A 27,851-nucleotide genomic window follows, 5' to 3' on the forward strand; every position below is an offset into this window, starting at 1 on the left:
GAAAAAATTAACAAAATCTACTGAGAAATTGTCGATCTGTAACAGTGGTTCCCAACTGTTTTGGCTCGTTACCACCACCAATAAGACTAGTTTTCTACCGGTTTGGTTATTGTAAGGTGCAGATGTAAATAGGTATGGACTTCACCGAGTGCCATTCTAACTTTCTTTGTTTACTTTTCAGAGGCCTGAAGATGTAAAATCATCTATTAGATGAGTTGACAACCATAAATGCTAATATGTGGTAATACGGACTATAAACAAAGTAGAGCTGAGGGGAGTGCCATTTTCTGACCTGATGATTGAGAGACATTAAAGGTTGAGGGATCCTGGTAATAATGGATCATCCTGACATTTGCATGATGTGTGTTTGCCAGATTTTATGTCAATGAATCAACAATTTCAATGTTTTTGATAAATTTCACTGAAAACCACAAACAGGAGAAATGTCTGGGGCAGGCAGAAGGGATTCAGCCTCTGGGAAACATGAATGTCCGAACAAAATGTTGTGCTAAGTTGAGCTATTTCATTCTGGACCAGAGTGGTGGACCAACAGAGTAACATCATCAGCCATGACAGTAGCACAACCACAATTTTTTAACCTCACGTGTAAAAGAAGACGGTGTCGTGTCTGTTCAGGAGGTAGAGCGAGCTCTTCCTGTTGACCCCGATTCAACCGAGGCAGAGTTACGTAAATAAAACACACACACACACACACACACACACACACACACACACACACACACACACACACACACACACACACACACACACACACACACACACACACACACACACACACACACACACACACACACACACACACACACACACACACCACGACAGTTTGTTAATCACATATCAAGCTGTACACACTGTAGGTACCTGGCACACCTACGAATCACCCTGTGGCTGTTTGTCTTTGTGTGTGTGTGTGTGCCACGTCTGTCCTATTTGTGGGTGTTCAGTTGTGCTGCAGATAATGTATTAGAGCAGAGTGAGTTACTGCCTGAGAGCTGGGTGTTTCCTCCTCGCCCAGGAACATGAGAAAAGGACATAAAGAAGATGGAAAAATCTCTGGGTCTCATGTACTAACTGCGACATTTGTGGGGGATCAGTTCAAAGGGCTCAGATTCAATTGTTCTTTTATAAAAGCTGCATCGACGGAGGTATCGTTTTCTGCACATGAACTGTATGCTTGCGTTTTGTCTGTGACTTGGTCCTGTTGGGTCTGAACCAGCGCTCAATCTCCCCCTGGCAACATTTTCCATACCGGTCTGTGCCGTGCTGCAGGAACTCGGCCGGCTTCCAGCAACAACACCTCCTTTTTCCTGAGAGTTGGACAATATTTACCACCTGATGCACAGTTTGCTCAGCCTCCTCTTCTAAGATACCAGAGCTCTGACATGAGAGGTTTGTTTCATCGACCCGTCTTTGTGAAATGTGAGAGCAAAACTGTAAATACACACAAGCAATGATGAGAGGAGGAGGAAGAGGTGGAAGTACAAAGTTTAATTTTAAACTGGTGACTGAAGGAACCCAGTGCCATATAGTTCTTTGTGTTAGTTAAGTGAGAAGATGATTTGTTGTGTGCACAAGTGTGGTGTAACATGCAAACAGATTAAAAACTAATATGGTGACGTTACAGTGACAGGAAAACTGGAGGATACCTGTTTGAAGATAGGGTTGGTAATCCTGGAACAGCTACACAGCCATCAACCTCTCGTCAAAGCCACGCCCCCAAAACACATAAACGTGCACTGTCTGACCACAGCTAGAAGACGACTTTTCCTTTTACTCCCACGCTAACTTCCAACCAATAATTTGATATGGTCATGTTGATCAAAGTCCTGATGTGACGGCCACACACACCAGAGTTTTCGCTTTACCCCCCCCCCCCACACAACGTTATTTATTGTTCGGTACGGGAGGAAGATTTCATCAAATAAGAAAAAAAAAGTGTTTCAGAAACAAATGGCCAACCCTACCTTTAACAGGTCATAGTGAATAGGTAAATGAACAGGTTATAAATAGTAAATTCTGTGTTGCTGGTACAGCCTCTGCATGCTTCGGGCTACCGTACTTCTTCTATTGTGACCCTCGTATTTAACAGATAGGTGGCGCTTAAACAACAACATCGACCATAACTTCAAAAACACACGTACAAAATTAAATTACAAATAAATACGTTAACCCTCTTTTCTGGTTTTGCAATAAAATAGGCTCACAAAGCACTTTTTGAAACATAAACCGTGGCACTTTTCGTTGACATAAGGAAGGAGGATTGTTCTTGTTTCCTCGACTTAAGCAACAAAGCCCGAGTTGAAAGAAAATTCATGCAGCAGGTGTGAGGAAAGGGTCATTATTATACGTCGGGTTTGGTCGGATAATGTTGCAAGGACGCCGTCAGCATACAAAGAAGAGCAAACGCTGCTCGCTGAGACGCCGCAGCCGACAATTATCATTCCAGTTGTGGGGAAGCCAAGCTGCGATCTCGCTGCAGAGACTCTCTCGCTGTCTGTTTTCCAGCCTTTTCTGTCTCTTCTGGTGCTGACGTGTATTTAATCTCGCTTCTCATTAGGAGAACAGCCTGTCCTGCCATCTGACGCCGGTTAGGAGATGGTGTCCCCGGGATTGAAATTAGCGGAGGTTCAAACTGACCCGCGCTCATCAGATCTGCAAACGAGAGGGAAAGAGAGGGAGGAAAAATGATTCAGTCACAGGTGTCAGCAATGTGTCTCCACTACAGAGTATTGACATATTTGGTTTTAAATGATTTGGGAGGAATATGGCGTCAAAACGTGACAAAAGCAACTCCCGCTGCTGTGTTCACTGTGATGTGGTTGGCAATGAGGTCAGAGGGCTTTAATGAAGGCTGCTAATGTGTGAGCAGCTACGTCCGCCTCCCTTCACGTCTTTGATCGGCGCCACAGACGGGAACACTTTGCTCTTCAAGCAGTTTCTTCGTGCTCTCCATGTCAGCACGTCCAGCATCTCCCAGCCTGACTTCACAGGCTTCTTAGATTCGATTAAATATGTGATTACACGGGATCAATGATCAACGATCAGTCACGTCTATTGTGGGGAAATGTTTGAATTCCTTCGCTGCATGAGCCTATAAGTGTGTGTAAATTACAGAGCCCCACCCTGAGTGTGGGGGCATGAGAAAATAATTGGGAGCTTGAGAGTGTTGCGTAGTTTAACTCTCAGGGGAAAGATCTCTTCCGCTCTCTCCTCTTCCTCCTTCAGCAATAAGGTCAGACTTGTCATCAGACGAGCGATTAATTAATGCTGCCCTCTGAGAGGAGCGCAACAAGAGCAATGCAAATAAAGATGGAGTGTGAGATTGAACGAGATAATGCCGTATGTCTATAAAGACAAACACACGTTCTTTTCCTGTTTTCCCCAGTTAATAGGATTTTTTTGGGGAGTTTTTTTCCTTACTCTTGTTGAGGGTTAAGGACAGAGGATGTCGCACCTTCTTAAACCCCACGAGACAGTTTTATTTTATTACTGCCACCATGGAGGTTATGTTTTCACCCCCTGTCCTTCATCTTGTTTCTTGGTTTGTTTGTTTGTGTGCTAACCAGATTTCCATAATACTTGTAAAATGGGACATGGGCCAAGAGAGATCCAAATAAATTTTTATGTGGATTCGTACAAAGGGGCGGATCCAGGTTTTTTTTCCCCCACACTTTCTTAAAAATTGGGAGATAGGGCTTTTTCCCCCAATTTGCCAGGGAATATTGCATAGATCTTAATGAAAAACATTATCATTGTTCTGCAACAGAGATTATGATTTCATGACCTGCATTGTTTTGTTGGTTTATCTGTAAGACTTGAATGAATATAAGGGGACTGTTGGGCCAATTCAATCAAGCTGCACCAAACTTTACACATTCCTAGATGTCAGTTCCCTTTATTGGCTGGATTTCTTTTGCCAAAATCCAGGAATTATTCCCTGGAAAATTGCCCAAAATCTCACGATGTTAAATAAAGTGAAAACGTATTCCTTGATCTGCATGAAAATGTTTTTTTCCCTGAACTGTTCCTCATCCTTGTGGAAATCCCTTGAGTTGTTATTGTGTATTCTTACTTTCAAACAAACAAACGAACAGACGAGGGGTGAAAACACAACCTCCTTGGCAACGGTAATCAGATATTCTAAAGTTCTGTCCTGCAGGTCAGACAGTCCAGTGACCGTAGGCTATGAGAAACCAGGACGAACATTTCACTATTGATTGAGGAAATAATCTGCATATTATTTCATAAGCATGAATCTCCTCTGTTTACGAGGAATGAAGCCTCACTGCTTTAACATGTTTTTCAAAATGAATTACACTGTGAGAATGTTTATCTGTCAGAGATGAAACTGATCAGTTTATGAGTCAGACCTCAGTAGATGTTTTCACTCAGGCGTCCCTGAACCGAAACTTTCCCACAAGCGATCAACAGGCAAATGAAGGATCAGTTAGAACAGCAGAGGATTAAAATCCAGTGAGAGTGAGATAACACCGCTCTCTGTATCTGTATGTATCTAAACACTGATTCAGTCACCCTGCGTTCTCACTCCATGACCCATGTCTTTGAGTGCTTGTTTGGCAAAGAGCCCGTGGAGATGTGTTGGTGAGATATAGGACATATTTACCTTGGATGCTGGTTCCTGTTCTCCACAGTCAGCCATTGTGTGTTATGGCCTCATGCAGGGTGTCACTCAGCAGTGGATCCAGACTCAGCTGAGACATAGTCAATGTTTTCCTCCTAATCCACTCGTGTCCAGCCGGCGCAGCTGTGGCCTCCGCTGCTGCAGCTCCTCACACTGAGAAACGACCAATCAAAAAGCTCTGCTGCTTCCTAACGGGTGTCAAATTCCATAATGGAGTCCAATAACGTTTCCAAAACGCCTTAAAACTGGTCGTTAAAGTGCATTGAAATCAATAATACTGTCATATTTTCAGGTTTTTTACTAACACTTGGTGAAATAATCACAATTTAATATTTCCATGGTAATCTAAATTTATGAATGTTCTGTAAATTGTATTTATATATAATAATGACTTTATAATGTTTATGTAAATGTATGTGTAATGGTCTTATTGAGCTGTACTATAATAAAGACCAGTACAAGGTTTTAACACACAATAATTTAAACCATTTATGATGGATTGAGTGAAACTCAACTGTGACTTGAATTAGGGGTCTAAAAATTTTGATGACTAAAGGTTGACCTGCAAATTATGTAATTATCCAAAAATAGTTTTAATAGCACAAATCAGTGATCGTTTGAAATTTCAAAATAATTCATAATTAATAATAAAACCATGTAATAAATTAATACATATTTTATTTGGTTAATTACTCCAAACTTTGGTTAATAGTTATATTAAATATCGATTAGTTCACCATCAGTGATTTCAGTGTTAAGTGTTACTGTATATTATTTTAAAGTCAGTTAAAAAGTGAAAACTAAATTCCCTCTTTCACCATGTCTACTCCTCCATTATTTAAAACGTTTCAATGTCCCGTTTTAAAAATGCATAGGCCATCTGTGCACTTGTTAGTGCAAACAAACTTTGTCTAGCTGCCCTCCAGTTTGAATTGAGCCAAATCCGACCACCCCGCAGCACAAGGCTTCACATGTATTTATATTCCCACTGAGACATCAGCTCTGTAACCAGGGTCAGACTACAGGCGGACCACATGTGTCCTTGTGGGCAGTATTGAGGTGAGGTAGATCACACTTTCTGTTCACTTCATGCTCCGTCCTTCGTCTGGAACCTGGGTTGGACAATTTGGGAATTAAGTTTGAAAACAGCCCAGAGGTTTAAAAAGTCTGAATGTGGACTTGTAAGAAAGAAAAAAAAAAAGTAGATTAGACTCTTATTGCTTTAGTCCACAACAATAATGAGTCAGGCACTTCAGCACCAGGTAAAAACGCAGCAGTCCTCCCACCACAGGGGGAGATACATCACTACACAGAGCTCTCATCCGGCCTGGGCAGCAGCTGAGTGTGTTTCCTCTTCTCCAAGATCTTATTGAGCTCATCAGCAAATGAGTAGCAGTGCGGCGACCTGTTCTCAGTATCGCTTTGCCTCAGCAGCACGTAGCTGTTCCCGTTCATTCTCCTCAGCACACTGGGCAGCGTGGCCGACAGTCCGTTGGGGAAGTCGCACTCTGGAGAGGGAAGCTGCGGCGTGGGAGGGAGAGGAGGGGCAGGGGGAGGAGGCTCGTTGTTTGGTGACGAGTGAGCCTCGCCAGGGACAATCTGGAGGAAGCCTCCGTCCTGGAAGCTGCCTTTATGTTGCTTTGAAACGCCATTACAAACGCCATTGCCATTGCAGTGGCTTGAGATGGTCTTCAGCTCCATGTGGGAGGAGCTTCTCATCTGTTTCCTGTTCCTGTTGTGCCTCTTACTGTTCGGGTAGGCAGCAGAAGCAGCGGCACGTAATGAGTACTTCCCTCTGTTGCCCACTCGCAGGCAGAAGCCCACGTAGACGAGGACCACGGTGAGGACCACGCACAGGGCGCCGAGGATGGTGATGAGGGACAGGTACATGGCCTCCATGTTCCTGGGGGAGAGCAGCTTTGAGTGGGGGAGGAGAGGGGCTGGGGGTGGTGGCAAGGGCCTCTCTGAGGTTGGAGAATCAGTGGGTGGTGGCATGGTCGCAAAGAGACTGTAAGGGTCTTCAGTTGGCTCGAGAGGTGGCGGCGGGGGCAGGTTAATTTGGATGGTGACGTTGTAGGCAACTACAGCGACCTTGATATCGTTCTCAACAGCATAGCAGGTGTACAGCCCGCTCTGGTCCTGCCGCGCCTCGATGATCAGCAGGCCGTCTGTGCCGGTTCTGAAACCCGAGTTGAGGCCGTAACCCTGCAGCTCGCTGCCGTCCAGAGTCCAGAGCGGCGTCGCCAGGTTGGAGCTGAGCTCACACTGCAGCAGCACGTCGTCGCCCACCCGCACAGAGCGGCTCCGCTCGACAACATCTGAAACACACACATTAAGTTTAAAGGAAAACTTACAACAGCCTCTGACTTATTTTATATGTTAATCCCTTTAACACCAACTAAATTAAATTGAAATGCTGTTGAAAGTTCTTGAAGCATCAACTCTAACTACAGTGTTTTTCATTCCTGCCCTTGTGTCACCTTGTACAAAGACAGAAGAACGGATGACGCTACGTTTTAATAGACTGAAACTGTGAAGTGAGAGAAGGCATTTGGCTGTCTTGAATATCAAACAGATTTCTCTCCAGAGATGGTAAAAATGTGATTAAAGAAGGGAGGAGAGGAATTTGCCAACACAGTGTGCATAATCAACTTTCAAAGCCATCGCATGACAACTATGCATCTTTCAAGTCCTTCCTAACATTCTCTATTTTTAATCTTCCTTTCATCGCCCACTGTGCCAAAAGCAAACTTTTTCTAAACGCAGTGGCACCTAATGGTAGATGAGTTTTCTGCGTACCATCTTGTGTGTTCTCACATCCCCTGCTGCCACGCTGAATGTCCTGGATTAAAGTGGATCTGCAGAGAGAGAAAACACAACCATAAGAATATTAGTTTCTTTCTGTATTCTGATCCGTGCACATCCCACATGTCTTTTATTGCTTAGATAACAGCTTTCTCCTGAGTAAGCATTGCTGTCCACGTCAATCAGTAACCTTTAAGTCCACAGCTGCATGCAATGTTTATTATCCCAGCCACTATTCCTGCTGGCGTTGTCATTGCGCAACAGTTCTGGGAGCTGACAGTGTGACAGGGCACCGTGATACTTGAGGTTACTCAAATCAAACACGCCAAAGGGCACCTGCAGCACTTTAATCATCACCTGATTGAATCTCACGCACACACACACACACACGCTCGCTCATCCTGCAACACCCACATGTCTGCTTGTGCCATTACGTCCACACACTGGGCTCCGTTCCAGGCACAGTGAGGATCCCTGGCAAAGATGCAGTCGTAGCAGGATGTGTATCTGTGGCAGTTAGAGAGCGGGAGCTGCACCACGCCCGACGGAGAGCCCACGTACACACTCATCTGAGGGAGGAGGGAAGGTGTAATTATCACAGGATGGAGATTACTCCTCTGATACAGTATGTGTGTGCATGTGATGGTTAAATACACTACCTGTTTTGCAGATATCAGTAGAGCGTTAACAGGCTGTGGCTCCTCAAACAGTTGAAGCTCCTCGATAATGTGGAGTTGACCCTCGATTTCTACAGCTTTGTGTAACCATCCTTCATCTGAGGGACACATTCAAAGAGGAGAGACACAGATGGAATTTGTTTAGGCAGCCACGCTTATTTATTTCAAATTAACTTGCAAACACCAACTGAAGATATTGACGGTAATTTACTTCTTTGTCTTGGTTACAACATTGTTGAGTGGGGACATGTAGCCAAAGTATTCAAGAACATGCAAAGATGTGAGATGTGGACTCTAAAATCTCCTTGTATAGATAATCAACCTGATAACCATGTACCATCCATTCATTATCTCTTCCACTTATCCTTTGAGGGTTGTGGGGTGAGCTGACATTGGCAAACAAGCCAATGCCAAGAAACAAACAAGTATAGGTAAAATTCACCTTTGTCCAGTACAAAACACGGAGAAAACTCTATATGCCCTACCATCTCAGATGCGGGAACAACAAATAAGTAACATTGAGCAGAGAAAATGTCCTAGAAACCATCTTTTAGGGGGAAAAAACAGAAACATCCAGGCTCTGTAGAGCCCACCTTTGTCCAGTATAAAAGACTTGTGATAGCATGACATGTAGAAGAAAGAGCTGTTACCTTACATGTAATTCTGAGATCTATGCTTGAGCAAGGGCAATCTGTCTATCCAGTGCTGTTGCATGATTATGTACTGTGTTAAGCCTCCTTTTGGCAAAGAGGGTCCTGTCGTGAACAGTGGTGGCACTGGTGTTGGAGATACAGCCCAGTTCTGGTTAACAGTAAGTCAGTATGTTGAGTGAGGTAGACAAACAACCATTCACACTCACATTTACACCTACAGACAATTTAGAGTCTCCAATTAATCTAACCTCAATCAGCATGTCTTTGAAATGTGGGAGGAAGCCGGAGTACCCAGAGAAAACCCACGCAGACACTTAGAGAAAATGCAAACTCCACATAAAGACGACAGCCGAAACCAAGAACCTTCTTGTTGTGAGGCAACAGAGCAAGGATTGTTGGTGTCAAGGTAAATGTAGTCAGTGACAGAATTGTGGGCTGCCGTTTTTGACCAGGTCTCTGTTTTTGGTTTTCATATCAGAGTGACAGTAATGAAAGACACGAAATAGGTGTAAAAGTAATCGACAGGCAGCCACAACAGCGACAACAACACTGACAAGACTCCAGAAAAAAACTGCACTTTGACAGGAAATATACCAACACCCAACCCCTTCTAACACCTCAATGGAACAGATTAACACCTGATATGGATTCTTACACACCTGTGCCCATGTATAACACATGGTTTGTTTGTCCATCCAAGCCTTGGATCTGGTGCACAGCCATGTGCGTGTAGTGTGTGGTCCTCCTGAACAAAAGGGGACGTCTGTCTGAAGGCTGGACCTGCTGTGACATCAGTGGATGCCTCCTGACAAAGTCCAGCACATCATCGGTCAACGAGGTGGAGACGTTAATGCCCCTGGCCCTCAGAGCGTCGGTTATACACTGCAGGGGAAGAGGCCAAGGACAGGCATGATACAGGCTCCAGGAAAAGTAGACATTTTTGGCTCATTTGTAATTAAGGCTGTTAATAAAAACGGGCAGTGGAAGGGAGAGAGGATGTCATGAGGCTTAGCGAGATGGTCTGCACGGAAAATTAGGGGATCAAGAAAACGAGAGCCTGCGGAAGATTGGTCAGGGGGAAACACGATAACAATGAGCCTGTGTGAGCTCAGCGGGCGGCTCACGCTGACATGTGGGCGACTCAGCTCTCTGTGCACCTGACGAAGGGAATGACTTCCCTTCCCTCTTTGTGAGATCCCAACGACTTCAGCCAGCTCCTCTAAGAGGCTTTCACACTCTCATGTTAAAACCTTTGACTGTTTCTCCTTTCCCCTTAATAGCAAAGTTAAAATTAAGTCCGACAAAATGATACTACAGTGGATAATGTCTGCTCATGCCAACGGTGCCCCGGCCCTGGCTGCCACACTAAGCCACAGTCGCCAAACACTACGGGCTGGAGTTAATAGTCATGGAAATGGGTTTCAGTGGCATTAAGCTGGCTGTGCTTTGAGCCTCATCCTTGCGGATGCTCTCATCATCTCTCCTCCATCTTTTCCTCTGCATCCTTCCTCTACATCAGTTTAATCTGTTGTGGTTTTCCGGTGTGAATTTGTTCAGCCTGAGGAGCAGTGACACATTTCTTCAGTGCTCTACCTTGTGCAGTGTTCTCTGCGTGTGTGTGTTTACCGTTCCAGGTCGTGGGTCAGGGATCTTTCCAGTGTACTCCCTCCACTTGGAGCCAGAGTCCTGGTTCTCCATGTAGGGTCCTTGGAAGGCCTCTTGGACTTCAGACAGATTGAACCGACACACCGCAGACGCCTTCACGTTTTTCCTTAAGACACACACAGACACACAAAGACAAACCGTGAGAAAGACCAGAGCACAGGCCGCCTACAATAACAGCGGTAAACCCAGTGTTGCCATAGAGACAGTAGTAGAAGTACAGTAGATCAGTGGCTCACGTTAGAAAGAGACAAATGGGAGGAACGAACAGGGGAGGGGTGGAGAGATTGTACGAAGCCGATTTAGAAGTGAGAGTTTTCAATGAGTGTTTGCTGCAGTATAAAACCCAATTTGCTGTTACCATGGTAACCACAGATATTGCTAAATCGACCAGGACTGAATCACTTCAACTTTTGAGTAATCTGCATGTTTAATTAATATTCTGTCCTCAAACTCCTGCAAATCTCCTTCACCCAACTTGTTTTTCTATCGTTTGGATTAAAAAAAGTTCTCGTGGCCTCGTCTCGCCCTTCTCTTTCATCTCGTCCCCTCTCGTCTGCCTCAATGTATCGATCGCTGCCTTTCATCTCTGTCCCGCTCATTTACATTTGCACCCTCAAAGACCCGTCGGCTGGAGAGCTCGACAACACGTATATATTCCCCACTTACCACTCCAGGCCAAAGATGCCGTAGAAGAGCGTGTCCTGCGGCGTTTGCCCAGGCATGACGAACACGCTGCGCAGCATGTTGAAGTGGAAGTCGTACTCGGGCAGAGAACACACGAGCCTGGCCTTGAGGAAGGACGTCCAGCGCTTCTGGAGAGTTAGACGTCCTCCCCGGTCCCCCTGAGGGAAGAGAGGTGGAGGAGAGAGGAGGAACAAAGGAGGAGGAAGGAAGAGAAAGGGTCACATTAAGTCAAATAAAATAAAAACAAACTGAACACTCTGCTCGAGGGGGAACACAGGGGGAAGTGAAGATCCTGAAAAGCAGAAAAACGGCAGGGGTAAGCAATAACTGTACGTTCAATTCAGCTGACTAATCCACAGGCTTATATACGAGCGAGTGTTTGTCCTCAGTGGGTTGAAAGCGCACACTGTGAAGCAAAATTCTTTCATTCTCACAAACACACACAGACACACTTGAACACATCTCAACACCCGCCGACAAACCAGAAAAATGCTCTGACAGGTAAACGATGGAAAAGCTTGACTTGAAGCCACAAATATTTTGGAGACCTTGCATTGTCTTGGCCTTTGAATATTCAGCTAAAGGCAAATTAAAAATATCACACGTGCCGACCCAAGGCATTTCGATAAAGACTTTTCAAAACATTCAGGGAGAGACTTTATATTAAGATGCCACAGGAGAAAACAACAACAGGTTTATTACAGTGTACAGGTGGCTCTCGCTGCTCTTCGCTCCTTCCTGGGCTGCAGAAAATGTAAACCATCCACTTTTTAGGCAGCAGCGGATGCTGAATACTCCGTTTTTCCCACTGCAGTCACCCATCCCTCTCACTCTGAGGCACAGTAACTCCACTACCCATTCATCAGCTGCACAGTCAGCTCCCAAGGCCTTGTTACCAATGCATTCTCCATCGAGCCTCTCATCTATTATAGTACCCTCTCCTATCATCAACTACTTGCATTTTCCTGAGGATGCATAGCTTCACTCCCAGTTGCAAAATATCTCGCTGCATCTCTTTTTAAAACTGCTCTCACCTTGCAAACCCGAGCCACTCGTGCCACCCTGCTGTGGCTGTAGGTGGTCGTCTGCTCCTGGCTCCTCTCGGTGAAGAAGAAGTAGATCTTGTCATCGTCGCCGGTGCTGCTGATCAAACTCTCCTTCACAAGTGCAGAGCCGACAAAGTCTGCCTCTGTATGAGGGAGAAAATGATGCAATGACTCACACAGCGATACTCTAATTATCCAATTATAGAGTTTACATCCACAGAGACTCGTTAAGGTCATTTACGTAAGCTGCTTGCATGAACTTTTCATGAACCAAAACAGTCAAAAAAGTGAAGATAATGCAAGTGTAGAAACCATCTTTCATTGCAGTTTGCTTCCTATACTATGAGTGGAAACGTGTACGAGTTCATAGTTTGCACAGATGGTGAAAAGTTGTTTACATGCTTCAGTAATCTGCAACACATCATGTTTTTCGAGTTTCTGCCACCCAGCATCATATTAATGAGACTGTCAGAAGCTACAGGATGCTAGCATCTCTGTGAGTCTCTACAGTGACAGACTGGGAGAGAGAAACAGGATTATCTATGCATGTAAAACTAAGCTGCTCTGCTTTAAGAGTAAGTGGAGCAATCAGATGCAGGTTTAACGAAAAGTAAAATAACACATTATAGAAAAGGCTCGCAGGAGAAACTCTGGAGAAAGTCCAGAACAACTGACTCGAACATTTGTGTCCGGAGTTCATTGCATGTCTGAAAGCAGCTTCTGTGTCTGCATGGGTTTTCTCCAGGTACTCCTGCTTCCTCACATAATCCAAAGACATGCAAAGTGGTTAATTAACAGGTGAGAGCGTGTCTCCTGCCTCCCTCCCAGCTGGCTCCAGCCCCCTCTTGGGGGGGTATAGATAATAGATGGATGATCCACTGAAGCTGCTCAGGCTACTTCAGCAGAGAACTGTAGATTCTTGTTGATGTGGAGGCTTAACCTGGTTTAAGCTGATTGATGGACAGATGCTTTACCACTTGGACCACCCTGCCATCAAACATCTCTACGAGCTTTCATCATTCGAGAGGCTTAACTTACCATTCAGCCAGCGTGTGGGGGCGTCCTCCGTCTTCAGCGTGGGAGGCGGAGAGTTGCGGCGAATATCTGGAGAGCTCCTGAACTCGTACTGGGATGCTGTGTACATCTGCTGGTCTGGAGGTAAAATCAATTTATTGGATCATGTATTTGTCGGGTGAAACTCTGGAAATGATCGCTAACTGTTGAAGGGCTTCACCTATGATGAGGGCGGTGTAGCCTGTTGTCGGGTCATACGGACATTTGTCTCTTCCGTCCTCAGGCTGAGATGACATCACAAACCTCTTCTCATCCTACACAGGACAAAACAAACGGGGAAGGAGGAAGAGATGTAGTGAGCTTCGAGGCTATAAGAAGAAATTCAATATCGATCAATGTGTTGTGCATGGACATACTATATATGCACAGAGTGGTCTGAAGGCGTGAGTCCCACACATGTAGAGGTGAGTCGAGTTGAACCTCTGGAGGAAGCGGATGTGATTGTAACACTCGGTCTGGAAGAGAAATCGAAAACCAGAGAAAAAATGATATTACAATGAGGAGAGTGAATATCAAACCAAACAGAAATAAAGATGAAACGAAAGAGAAAGAGGGAAAAACTAAATGAAACCTTGTTGTCTTTTCCCTTGAGAAGACACTGGCGTTTCTGCTCGGGGGAGGCCTCCCACTCGATCTAGAACATACCACATAGCATAAAGTCACACAGGGGTTTCATACCACTGATTTGCATGAGTTTTAGCAAAACACCACAGATCTGACAGCAGATAAATAGAGAATAATGTCTTTTTTTTGCTTTAATAATTCATCTATCAGGCAAGGCAGTTTAATTTATGAAGCATATTTGATACACTGAGGTAGATTCAAGGTCCTGTACAGGGACACTAAAAACAACACAGACAAATGAAAAGAAATCTATTTAAAACCAGTTTAACACAACTTTCAAACAAAATAAGAGATTAGAAAGAGTAGAGTAAAGGAGGTAGAAGAGGAAAAAGAAATAAAACTGTTAAAATCTGTATAAAAATAGAAATAAGTGGAAGGAGTAAAATAATAAAAATAAAATTGACAGAAATGTGTAAGATAATAAAAAAACAATTGTTAGGAATTTCAAATTTTTACTGTGTTGCATGCTTTTTACTCTTATGTAACAAAAAAAGTTGACTTTAGTTGACATTTTTAATTCCTGCAGCATATGGAGGAGTGCTTGTGAAGGAGTTTTATGCACATGCGCGCACGCGCACACGCACACACACACACACACACACACACACACACACACACACACTATGACAAACACCGCCTCGTATTTACAGAATTAGCATAACAGCTTAATGTCAGACTGTCAGCAGGTAACAAACACTGCAGCGTGACAGGTGGAAAAAAGGCTTTTCAGCTTCGATGGCTACTTAAGGGAACTTCCTGTAAACATGCGATGGTTTGAGGACAACACTGCTGATAATACACTTGAGGGAAATGGAAATAGACGAACCGAGATCATAATTTAAAAGTTCTATCCCTAAAGATTTTACTTCTAGTTGATTTGGTAACAACTGTCGTTACTGATGAGAACATTTCATCTTATCCCAGAGTTTCAGTTTGAAATGAGGCATTTATTGATCATTGGAGGCAGGAAACACACTTTCTGCACCAATGACCATGAATTTTTATGTTCGTCTCAAAATAACAACTGTTGTGCTCTTCTCGAATATACTATGACACATGCACATTAATACTTGGTTTTCTCTGAATACTTACCCACCACAGAAGACACAAAATACCGCACAGATATAACTTAATAGCAATTGGTGAATACATTTCAGCTATAAATAGTATGAATAATTGGATTTCACATGAAGAGGAGATGGAGAAGATGGAAAAGATTCCAGTTTTTCCAAAGATCCCACAAAAGATACAGAAATGCGTAAAGAAATCATGAATTAAACATTGTGATTCATGTTTTTAAGTTGTAACTTAAATAAAGTAAGTATTGCCAATGTTGGGTTGTTGTAAATAGTATGCTAATTACTGCATTAACTAGAAGCTATTTCTGTTTCGACTTTTTCAATAGCTGAATGATATTAATATGAACTCTGAATCTGTTTAAAGGAAATACAGTAGTCTGTTTTTCTTCTATTTTTCTCATTAATATGTATGTTTATGCAGCAAAATACTCCTGTGGTGTAACTGTGAGCTATTGTGTTAAAAATAATGTTACTCGCACAGACAAACACAAGGGGTCCAAGGGGAATAAATATTGTTGCCACAAAATTTAAACTTGTTGCCTCAAAAAGTTCCTGCATTGTGGGATGCAAATTAATCCGTGTCAGAGTCGAAGATACGACGGCTGAGGTGCACGACACGCAGCGGCACGGAAACAAACAAACTCACAGTGAGAGCAGAGCTGGCTGAGATGTCAGAGGCGTTGAGACTGAATACAACCCCCCGGGCGCCGACGTAGAGACGCTCACTGTCAGCCTCCAGCAGCATGGTGCTGTAGTTAACGGTAGAGGAGGAGTGGAAGCGCCTGCAGCCCTGGAGACCTGAGGAGGAGAGGAGAGGAGAGGAGAGGAGAGGAGAGGAGAGCAGGAGAGCAAAGATTAGTAAAGATGACCTTTTGTATCCCTCTGTCTGCTTCCACAACATCTGTTTATGCAAAACAGCTCCGAATGTCCTTCAAACTAATTCATCATCAACCTCCACACGCACCACAAACACTGTTAAGTGGCTGAATCAGCGACACTGAAATGGAGGATTGGTGAAATTTGAGAGAGGACACTCAAATTCAGTGGAAGCAAAAACAATCACGACACCTCAGTTAAACCCTCTTTTGCTGTTACACTTCCTGAGATCATTTCAGTCACCTGTGTGATTATTGGACAATATGAGTGGTTGAAGAGGCCTGATTCCAGGCATGTCTCAGCACACTACGTTATTGATTATGGTCTGTCTCTATGGAAAAAACAAGGTTAAGAGAAAAACATCTTTCAGGGAAAAACACATTAGTCTTTGTTACAAATAATCCAGGAATGAACTAGTTTGTCTGGTATAGCACCACACAACAAATAAACGCAGCTCCTGTTGTCATCTCAATTCTTATGTGATCATTTCAACAAAAGAATTATTACAGATTCACAGACATCAGTGTCTAATAACACCTCTGTTTCTTTAGAAAGCCGCTGAATGTACAGAAAGTTATAAGCACCAGGAGGTGGCACATTAAAACCAGAACACTTCAGGCTTTTTCAACCAAACCCAACAGTACGAGTATGACAGTATGAGAATAAAGGGAGAAGTATGAATCTGTTAATCTTCTGAGTTGGATTTATCACTGTGTGATTGCCAAACATCAGTGCAAATTGGTGAGATGGCCTTACTCTCTGATTTGAGTGGTTGGCTTTAAAAAAAAAACTGAGATTTCTTTGGCGCAGCTGGGAAAATGTCTTTCTTAAAATCGACTGTGCTGCAGCTGCACAGAAAGTATTTTTAAGTGACTTCACAGAAAGAAAAATACACAGTACAAGAAATGTGAAAACACTATTCCTTGTAAGTAGCTGCTTTTTGTCAGCTGCAGTGTTTTAGACATTTTCTTTAAGGCCGTTTGTGCTCGTTTTTAGTGCTGAATTGATTAGTTAATAATTGATTAGATCAGTTAATTAATCTTCATGTAGTTTGATGACAAATTAATTAATACACAGTTCCCTGCCGCTAGCACAGCTAAAAATGGAACAAATATGTTGGTTCCTGATTTTCTACTTTTCTCTGTTATATAGACCACAAAGAAGATAATGAAAACGGTCCAATCACAACATGAGATTTCAGAGATCCACTTCAACCCAACGTGGGTTCAATGGTCCTGTGCTTTTTTTGTATATTTCCCCCGTCCACTTTTTTCCATCTATTTGACAACACAAGATACTAATGAGGATCAGTCATACAAACACTCAGCAACACACACACGCACACATACACTTGAAAAACACATCATAAAGTCACTAGCTGAAGTCATGATGTAGTGCAGTTATGTAAGGTTTAAACATACAATCTATTAGGACTCCACTTTGCTGAGGTAAATATGACATCACCGTCTCGTCTTACACACACACCACAGACAACCTTTAGACCAGTTATGATAATAGTAGTTAAGATAATCAGTTTTATTTGCAGCACTTTTCCCAGCGAAGTCATAAAGTGCTTCACAGAAGGATATATATATATATATACACACTGTACATAGATCTGGAAAACATTTAAGACCAAAGACCACTGCAAGATTAACAGTTTCTCTTATTTTACTATTTATAGGTAAGTGTAAAAAATATTTTTTTCTATTAAAACTACTACCGATGTAGAGATGCAGAGTTAAGACAAATCAGGAATGGGCTTTACATTTTTTCTGGAGCTGTATTTTTTAAAAAGGGATTTAAAGGCAGAAACAGTTAGATGTCTAATCTCAGATTGTTAATCATTTCAGAGATTGGAGGCTCATACTGGAAAAGTAAGATGGCCTTTAGTCAAGCTCCGGGGATTTTATAACCACAACAATAACTGCATTGTTGTAAGAAAACACTGTGGCTAAAAATAACAGCAATGTCATAATTTGATGTCTTAAATATCGGCCATGACGAATGCTGAGCAGGTTTAACATCATCTGGGGTGGAGCTCTGACGACAATTAGGCCGTACAAACTTGAAAGCGAAAGACTTTCCACGTCTACTGATGAGCGCAGGAGCTGAGCGCAGCCAAACTGACGAGTGTCAAAGTTCCCCAGCTCAACCACTTCCCCCTGAAGACTGCATGGTTATCAAATGAGCTGTTATTAAGATTCCTATCAGCTGCTGCACAACACAATCCACTCTGCTCACTTCAGGAGCAGCAGTTCTCATCCCGGACTGCTCCTGCAGCTGATCAGGTGTCTACTGTTCCTCCCTTGTGCTCAGCAGCAGGAAGAAGAGTATTACCTGTGTGAGATTTTCTGAACAATAACCTTTCCTACGTGACTTGAGTGTTTCATTGTGGGTGAAGGCAAAGCGTTACAGCAGAGACAATACCCAGTTTCCTCTGCGTAATCTGAGTATTAGGACGACACAATACCCTTTGTGTGTGTGTGTGTGTGTGTGTGTGTGTGTGTGTGTGTGTGTGTGTGTGTGTGTGTGTGTGTGTGTGTGCCTGGCAGTCAGAGCCAGGTAACACAAAACAACCTGCGTAGGTTACTGACACAGCAGAGGGAGGTTTATCTGGGCTTTATTAACAATATGTGATGATCCCACTGCACATTTTAGCCTCAGTTTACAAGGCTGTGCGTCAAAAGGTGCTTTGATCAATTCTACAGCAAAAGAAAAACAGAGAGAGGAAGAACAAGTGGAGGGACCTCAGCTCATCAGCATAGTACAGTGTTCAGGGACACATAGACAAACACACACTCTCTCTCTCAACCTCCAGCCGTTGGACTGTGACATGACAGCCTTATATACAAATTTACACTCGAGCGCCAGGCCTGTGTTCAGGACGACGGTATAAACAAAGTTAAATCCACCGACTGTGACTGATGTGTGTGGCAGATTTTCAAAATACTTCACGAGCAAATGAAAAGGAGTAACCAGTTCTCTGTTTAAAAACAAACAAATTATACTCTATCCGTTTTGCCGGCTTTTAGCCAGAATTCATCAAATTGAATAATTGAATAATTTTTTTTACGTTGTGTCAAGTGGAAAAAGGGAAATTGTAATCAGGAGAAAGTACAGGTGTGTGTTTGTGTGTTTCACTGTGTTCCGGTGTGTGCATGTACAGTATCAATTCTCCACCCAGATCTGGAGGCTTTTAGGTTGCTAAGAAACACAGCGATTAAAGGGATTACTGGTAAGTTTGCAGATCGAAAGATGTGCAAACGTTAAAAAAACGAAACAAAGACGAGAGGTAAAGGCAAGTGGAGGGAAATAAGCTGTGCAAATGTCAAAAGTATGAACTAATGGAGAAAAAATAAGCATGAGGGATAAAGAATCCAAATTGAAGCACTGTGGAAGAGAGAGAGAGGAGTGGATGAGAGAGTGATGGGGTGGCAGACGAGGAGAAGAGTGTAGGAGGACCGGTGGGCTGCAGGCTCCAGCACAAACTGGTGATGAACAGAAACTGAGCTAAAGGTACAGAGGAAGGAGATGAGTAATGAGTGCAAGTAGGTGATGCGTGGTGAGAAAGACGACTGGAGGAGAGGAGCGGAGAGATTTTTTCCATGGGTAGTTTGCGTAAGAAAATTTGGTCGCGAGTCAAACTGGAGACGAGAGAAAATGACACACACACACACACACACACACACACACACACACACACACACACACACACACACACACACACACACACACACACACACACACACACACACACACACACACACACACACACACACACACACACACACACAGTATAGGACCATCTTGCGCCATACTATGACAGTTGTCATGGTTACGCTGCTTCTCAACTACTTACAGTGGTGTCAGTCTCCCTGGCTGCTCCTTAGGGATCCAAGCGTAAGCACTTTACTCATCTGCCTCAGTCTCTGTCACCCTAGGCTACATTCCATCACTCACACAGGGTAAATGAATAATAATAATGATTAAAAAAACTTGTGGTTTTGGGGCAGGTGTGAGAATTTCCCTGAGGCAAGAAAATGTATGAGCAAGTCAATGTGCACACAAATAAGACGAGGAGAAAGAGAAGAGAAAAGAGCTGTGTCAGGAGAGAGAAGGGGAGTGAGGGATGAAGAGAATAAGGATATGAAAGAAAACTAGATAAAGAAAGAGGCAGAAAACAGCTTCTGTGGTGTAGCAGAAAAACAAAGCATGTGAGGAGTTTCTTTTTTTTCTATTTTTAAAAAACCTGACAGGTTATTTTGCTAAATTATAGTTGGTTTGAAAGTGAATCCCTGCATCGGTATTCTTTTAGTTTTGATCCATCTTACTTCTTGAGCCATAGCTGGGACAGAGGTAGAGAGGGTCGTCCACTAACCAGAATGTCAGTGGTTCGATCCCCGTCCCCGTCCCTACCTCAACCTTGACAAGCCCAAACTACTTTCCCTTCTTGGGAAGGGCTCTCCCACCCAGGACCTTACTATCACCATCAACAACTCTGTGGTATCCCCCACCCAGACCGCAAGGAACCTGGGTGTGACACTCAACAGTCAACTCTCCCTTACTGCCAACATTGCTGCAACAACCCGCTCGTGTAGATACTGTACATGTTGCACAACATCAGGAGAATACGTCCCCTTCTCACTCAGAAGACGGCACAGGTTCTGGTCCAGGTTCTGGTCATCTCACGCCTAGACTACTGCAAGTCCCTCCTCGCTGGTCTGCTTGCTACTGCCATCCGACCTCTGCAGCTCATCCAGAAGGCAGCAGCTCGACTGGTCTTCAACCAACCTCTCACACTACACCGCTCATCCGCTCCCTTCACTGTAGCAGTAGCTGCCAGCATCCGCTTCAAGACACTAGTACTTGCGTACCGAGTTGCGAACGGATCGGGCCCAGTCTACATCCAGGACATGGTTAAACCGCACACTCCAGCCGGCTTGCTGCTCCCTCACTGCGAGCTAGCCACTCACCCAAATGGTGGAACGAGCTCCCCAATGGCATCAGAAAGTTTACACATCTTCCGCCGCAGGCTAAAGACACATCTCTTCCGACTACACCTTGGTTAAGAAGATGATGTCTAATAAACCTCGTCAACTCTGGTGTTAATATTTGAAAAATGATAATAATTACATTTAGTTGCACCTATATGTTGCACTTGTAGTTTGGCTTTTTTTAAGCTAATTGTACTTACATGGTTCTTGCTGTTCTGGGTTTGTATCCGCGTGGTTGAATGCACTTATTGTAAGTTGCTTCGGATAAAAGCGTCACTTAAATTATATGTAATGTAATGATGCTCTGCTTCTGCTCAAACTGTGCACTCACATTTTCTGTAGGACAGAAATCCTCTCTCCAGCTTCAGCTCTTCTCCTAGAAACAAAATGTCTGCGCTCTGATACCTCCTCTGCTCTTTGACTTTTTTGTTATGCTCTTAGATTGTGCAACAAGTCTGTCAAAATTCCCCAACCATTACAATGCCAGGGGTAGTTATGACAAATGATATCGTGTAATGAGAAGAGCTGGAGCGCAGGAAATCTATGCACCAGTAGGGTATATTTGAGTGTGAGTGTAGGGCTTTGAGTGAAAGCATTTCAAAATCTGAACATGAAATCAATAAGTCCTGCTCTCAAACTGAACGAGCACGATCTTGAATAAACCCCACAGAAAAAAAGCTGTATGGTTACAGTCCATTTTCAGTTCAATGTTTAAGAGAATAGAATTTGACCGTTCGACAGGAATGCGTTGCATCAGAAACCAATCACCTGCATGGTTTTGTCGTTGTTTGCTTACCGCTGTTTAGAATAGTGATGCGTGGAGTCACATCCAGGTCCAGGGGTGTTTTGAACGGGTAGCCGGCCGTCGCACACACACAGAAGCTCAGTAGCAGGAGCCACAGCGCAGGGGATCGAGCTCCCGGCATCTCTGCTGAGCGTCTCGAGGGGCAAACACTCTCCGACCAGGGTTTATAAACATGCAAAGGCACTCACACAAACATAATCCAACCTGTCACTCACACACGTGGTCAGATACACAGGCGGCCTCCTTCAAAGTGCAGGAGGAAGGACTGAAGAAACCTGTAAAAAGATAAAAACACACAACAACTGTGTTAGCACGTAGGTGTACACTAGAAGTAAACACAAAATCCTGCAGATGTGGTGAAAACGTGACACCTTAAAAAAGTCAGAGGAGAAGTTGAAAAAGAAGCAGCGAAGTCGAACGTCAGAGTTCAAACACAGAGAATAAGCTGACGTGCAGGATTTCACAAGGATGACGACAGAGATGTGAAAGAGACCCAAAGTGCATTCGCTCAATAAAATATATCGGGTGCTTTCGCAGATCAATGGCGCTCTGCGAAACGGAGCCGTCTCTCGGGCTATTTAAAGTCTCACAGCCTGTGTGGTGTGTGAGCCGCAGCCTGGCCAGTCCAAACACATGACTGGAAATATCATTAACCAAACAGTGTCAGTCAAACACAGCAACGTGCTGATACCACAAGCAAACACTTGAGGATTAAATGGCAATGTGGAGCGATTCGGATCGATAAGGTGTGAGAGCGTTTGAAACAGCAGACGTACCTGAGACATGTGAAATCCAAAAGGGGGGAGACTGAAGTATGATAATATCTGGTAGTGTGTGTGTGTGTGTGCGCGTGTGTTGAGAATGTCAATGTTGTTACTGCAGAACAAGACGCTCTTTTGGAGGAGTGAAGGGAGAGATGGTGTGAGGAAGAAAGAGACGTGCGTGTGCATGTGTATCAGCAGTGCACATAGCCATCTAATCCAATTTTGTGTGGGGGAATGGGGATAGCTCTCTTTTTCTTACTCTCTTTTTGTCTCCCATTTAAACACACACACACACACACACACACACACACACACAACACACACACACACACACACACACACACACACACACACACACACACACAATTCCTGGATCTAAAGCTAAACAGTCACACTCTTTAGCACTTTCCATTAAACAAAGCATGAGCCTCCAGCACCCTGAAGAGCTGAAAGTCCTCGGAGCTTGCTCGTTCCTTCAGTCACTAACACACACACACACACACACACAATGCTGTTTACATAGAAGCATGGATGCAACAAAAAAAAATACAGGAAAGCAGAGCCATTAGCACAAGTGTTTGTGACTGCGCTGTTATAGAAAGTCCCAGCAGAGCCTCAGGGCTGACACCATGACAACGGACGGCTTGAGAGCTGCACCATGTTTCGGTCAAACACAGCCGCATGCAGGTGGATAAGAGACACTCTGCTCGCTGTGATTTTAACAGTAGGAAGTAACAGTGAGACTCACAGGCTCACAACAGGCACTGTAACATGATATCATAACTGTTTACCAAGCGCTGGTTCTATGTGAGACTTTCATCGACCACTAATATTATAGAAAGTTCCATGAATGTAAATTTTATATTCCGGATCATCCTGCAGGTTCTTCCTGTTCCAGCTGATTTCTCTATCAAACTAAATCAGCACAACAACGTGAAACTTATAGATTTATGTTATACTGAACTTTCATTCCTATTTATTTCTTAATTAAATGCACAGCGATGCAGTTGCAGGTAAGAACTGTTTTGAAAATAAATCTGCGTTTGGCCAACTACCACAAAGCACTATAACCACAGGTTATGTTGTCAGGATGTAAAATCACAAAGACGATTAGAACAAAACGTTCACGTGAATTTTCATGAATGAATTGATTGAGAAAAATAGGATTTCCTTGATTTCAAGGATGGTTTCTGTGATTTAAAGTAGTTCTCTTCACACTGTATCTTCAAATTTCCATTTTTCTGGTAACTTTGGTTTTAATTTGTAATTTAATGTAAAGCAAGTGAAATGTCATGATTGACAGCTGAGACTGACCTGTAAATAGTCGAGCACATGTATCGACAGGACCTCACTACCGCCGCTCTCTATTTTAGCAAGGAAGTGGAGATACGTCGTCCATATAGTCTTTATAGTATATAGTATAGGATTCTTATGTGTAGGACTTTCTCTGAATACAAGGAGTATTTCAAAGTTTTTGAAACAGTCTCTTATAGCAGCTTCATTGCCTTGACAGAAAGGAAGTTTGACTTTGAGAAGTAAAATTTAAATTAAAGCCAACAACATCTTCACTGCGATGGATTTAATGTCTCTGCAAATACATATTTCTACATCCCTGAAAGTGAGCCTGCATTATTGAGATCCTTAAATGCAGCCATTTGGTAAATATTACTTTTATCCCCCTTCTTTTCCAGGATGGTAGCAGAGGTGCACCGGATTGGCACTTAATAATTCAATAACTTCCCTAAAATGGGCTGTCAGGGTCTAAATCTGTCGACTGCAGTGGTCCTGATGTGGTCATACAATCCTGTGAGGAAGAGGAGTCTATTCAGGTGTAAATGTTTTACACAAAGAGAAAAAGAGTATGAGCATAAAATGCTGTGCGGACGTCCAGCTGCACAGAGCAGCGAGCCAGTAATTGTGACATCTCCAATTCTCTGTCATCTATAAACCATGACTCCAGAGTTTGCTCTGAATACCCATGACCCCCCCTAAATGCAGAGGCTTTCAATTGTTAATTGGCCATTGAGCACATGAGTCAAAACTTGGAGAAAACACAGAACAGAGAGAGACGTTGAAAAATAAAACGAGGCGCACCCAGAGGAAATCAGAGTGACGCCACCACTCACGATCCAACCTCTCTAATCTCTCTTCCCCCTGATTTCGCTGCCAGCTCTCGGTCCCATGACATCCATTCACGGAAATGGATTTTATCAGGCAATTATAAAGTGTCTATGAACCTGCCTGAATGGAGGAGATTGGAGCAGGGTGGTGACAGCTCCATCAACAGACAACTCTATATCACGGGACTCAAAACTCTTTTTGACTTGGATGTGTGTGTGTGTGTTTAACAAAAGATTACAATCAAAGGCTTTGAGTTGTGCGTCAACTGAGAGAGAGACTGCTTTAAAACGCAGACCCACAAAAGGAACCAACTGAACTGAACTCTATTTGTTCCCAGTACTGTACGGCACTTTGTACAGTCACTTGAATGCAGCACTAAACCGACTGTTCACACTGGGCTCATTCTGACAAAGCTAAAAAGAGACAAAACTGATCAGCGCATTCAATTTTGTTTACGATCTTTCATACGAGTGCATTGGCTTCACAGCTTATTTGTGAAGATATTTGTAGAGTTTAAGTTTTTAGACCTGCAAAATTCATGATCAATGACATTTAGGAAAACAATAAGTTTACAGACATTTCAGGCATTCAGTGAAAAATTGACAAAGAAAATCTCTCAAGGCAAGTATTAGAGTAAATAACCCAATATCCAACATTTGCCTGAAAGGTGGATTCACAGTCTTTCTTTCGAATGTCTTTGCAATGAGGAGAATGTTCTTAAGAGCAGTAGAGGAATCTCCTCCGGGACAGATAGACATGCTGTAGGTGTTGCTTGAACAAACTAAATGACAGTAGAAACTGAATTTGCTGTATTGTTAAAAGTAGAAGAATATGGAACAAATGTTATTTTGTTCACACCATAGACTGGACATTAAGATGAACAACACAACTCCACCTCCTCCCGCTGTCCAGACATGAAGCTAAAATCTTCCAGATACGAACTCAGCCATCTTGCTCATTTGGACCCAGAGCAGTAGCGATCAGGAATGAAGATGAAGCGAGGTCCGGCTAATCGCAGGCTCAGCTTTCAATTATGATGTTTCACAATATTTTTATAGCATCAAATAAACCAATTGTTGCTTAATCGGTATGATAAGAACTAGATCAAATGAGAGGAAGCATCTTTGAGCAAAATGTATTTACCGTGTAGTTTGACTTTTCAGTTTGATGTCCCATCTGCTAACATGGAGGAGGCAGGGTTTACGGCCTATACATTAAGGGGAGCTGTCAGGACATCTATCTTTTTATAGTCTATAGTTCACACCTACAGTATTTTTGCAGTGCAGACATAGCCAGGAGAAAAAATTTGAGTCTTGTGATTGATATACAGACCTAACTCAGAGCTTCCGTTTTTTAAATTCTGATTTATTATGGGCTGTGTTGAATCCCAAAGAGAGGCTGCTGCAGAATAATGATTTATAAGGAAAAATATAAAAGCAACAGTTAATTCATTTTGAAGGAACATGACATATGAATTGACAAAACCAAATTGTTTCTTAAGGGATGGGTTGATAACCAGTAAACCCTTTGAATGATGAGTTAGAAGAGAAGACAACAGGAAGAGAAAGTCAATGACTATCTGCATAACAATAAAATACCGTGTGTTCAATGGCCACATATTTGCATATCTAAGTGTTTCTCTTCCACTATCCACACCACAGCTTCATGCATTTTTAAAGAAAACACAGACAGATGAGTGGGTTCAGTTGGTTTGCACAGGTTTATCTCTATGATTGGATGATCACTAATGATTAGATCACAGGTACAAAGAGCATCAGCGTGGACAGGAGGAGGCTGATTACACGTCTTCAGCAGATCAATCATGCTCTCTAAGCATCATGCGTGTGTTTACGGCTCATTCACTATAATCACAGCTGCTCGGCTGGATGCCTTCCACATGAGTTTCAGGCTGAAGCTTCATGTTTGCATGTTGCACAGCTTGAACACAGTCCCCGTTGATGCCTGACAGGCCAGTGCAGCCCCAGAGGAAGTGTAACTCAGCAAAGCAGGAGATGGGTCACTGGCTGGTTATGATTCAGTGGATAACCATTAAACATAGTGCTAAAATTATACTGAGATAAAAATGTTCTTATCATTTCTAGAGTGATAATTATTACGATAAATGTCACATTACTGTCTCTGCTAAGTTTGAAGATTGAAGGTTGTGGGTTTAAACTCTTTTTCATGAGAAAAGAATGAAAAACACTTGAACATTTTTGTGTTATACGTCCTCACAGTGCTTACACAATGCATAACCAATATATTGATTTATGTTGTGTTTTTTTCCTTATAATCACAATATAAATCTTATCAATAGCAATATTTTGATATATATTGGACTTTTGTTTATAAATAAAAAAAGTCCAACCTATAGATACAGAATCAAATGAGTGTAAAATTAGGGCTGAGCAATAAAACTACACGATTTTAATCAATACTAATAGGCTACAACAAAATTTCAATATATATCAATATCTCATCAATCGCAATACAACAAAAGTTTAACATATATTGATATGTTGCTATTGATGATAATTATATTGCGATAATTAGTTTTATCGTCTACCCCTAAGATATTTACTCTGGTTTGATGTGTTACATCTGCTTGATGAAATATCTTACAACGTATTTTAGACATTTTGATATTATGGGCTACACGTATTAAAAGTCTGTACATGTACATTAAAAACATTGTTATAGTTTTAAAATAGAACTCATCGACACACACTTACACAACACACACACACGCGCACACGCACGCGCACACATCAGTGAGGAACACTGCAGACAAACCGTGAAGAAGAACATGGAGCAGAAAGTGGTTTGAACGTGTTTCTCCTGTGTTGGAGGTGAGCAGCGGTGGTTTCGTGTTCTCACCTGAATCCAGATCCAGTTCCTCCCGAGACAAAGACACGTACGTTTCCTTCAGCTCCGGAGGATCCAACTGGACTTGAAGCGCCCCCACGCACACGCACACACACATACGCATACGCACACGCACTTTGAAACACACAACCACCCACAGAGAGTGACACACACAGCAGCGGACACTCAGAGACTCCGAGTCCGAGCTCCTCCACTCTCAGCGCCGCCGCCGCCGCCGTCACAGGTGGTGCGCACCCACCCGCCCTTCCTCCTCGTTTCCCCCGTCTTCACTCCTCCTCCTCCTCTTCCTCTTCCTCCTCCTCTTCAGTTTTCTAGACGCAGTTCGCTCCTTCTTCGCTTATTTCGCCACGAGACGCTTCCTCGGTGCTTGAGCCTGTTCCTGCAAAACACAGGTGAACAAACACAACCTGTTCACTGCTGCAGGCTGAGCGC

General features: G+C 43.1%; 1 protein-coding gene across 1 annotated transcript; it reads right to left on the reverse strand.

Moving 5' to 3' along the window:
- Nucleotides 1-1,494: 1,494 nt before the first annotated feature.
- sema4ga (sema domain, immunoglobulin domain (Ig), transmembrane domain (TM) and short cytoplasmic domain, (semaphorin) 4Ga) lies at nt 1,495-27,851 on the reverse strand. Its single transcript, XM_035173399.2, has 16 exons — nt 27,411-27,851; nt 21,640-21,923; nt 15,617-15,768; nt 13,839-13,901; nt 13,624-13,722; nt 13,428-13,521; nt 13,232-13,345; nt 12,182-12,336; nt 11,130-11,305; nt 10,425-10,569; nt 9,458-9,680; nt 8,128-8,243; nt 7,883-8,037; nt 7,463-7,521; nt 4,646-6,981; nt 1,495-2,673 (listed from the first exon to the last, which is right to left on the reverse strand). Exons 2-15 carry the CDS (start codon nt 21,767-21,769, stop codon nt 5,969-5,971), a joined length of 2,694 nt encoding a protein of 897 aa, XP_035029290.1. The 5' UTR covers nt 21,770-21,923; nt 27,411-27,851; the 3' UTR covers nt 1,495-2,673; nt 4,646-5,968.

Source organism: Hippoglossus stenolepis, chromosome 12 (assembly GCF_022539355.2).
Source record: "Hippoglossus stenolepis isolate QCI-W04-F060 chromosome 12, HSTE1.2, whole genome shotgun sequence".
Classification (NCBI taxonomy): domain Eukaryota; kingdom Metazoa; phylum Chordata; class Actinopteri; order Pleuronectiformes; family Pleuronectidae; genus Hippoglossus; species Hippoglossus stenolepis.

Bases quoted from the DNA above. Each gene is read 5' to 3' on its own strand.
- sema4ga (XM_035173399.2), bottom strand. From the start codon at position 21,769: ATGCCGGGAGCTCGATCCCCTGCGCTGTGGCTCCTGCTACTGAGCTTC. The intron at 15,769-21,639 runs GTAAGCAAACAA...TCTCCTCCTCAG, and splicing joins CATCACTATTCTAAACAGCG to GTCTCCAGGGCTGCAGGCGC. The intron at 7,522-7,882 runs GTGGGTGTTGCA...CTCTCTCTGCAG, and splicing joins GTAATGGCACAAGCAGACAT to ATCCACTTTAATCCAGGACA.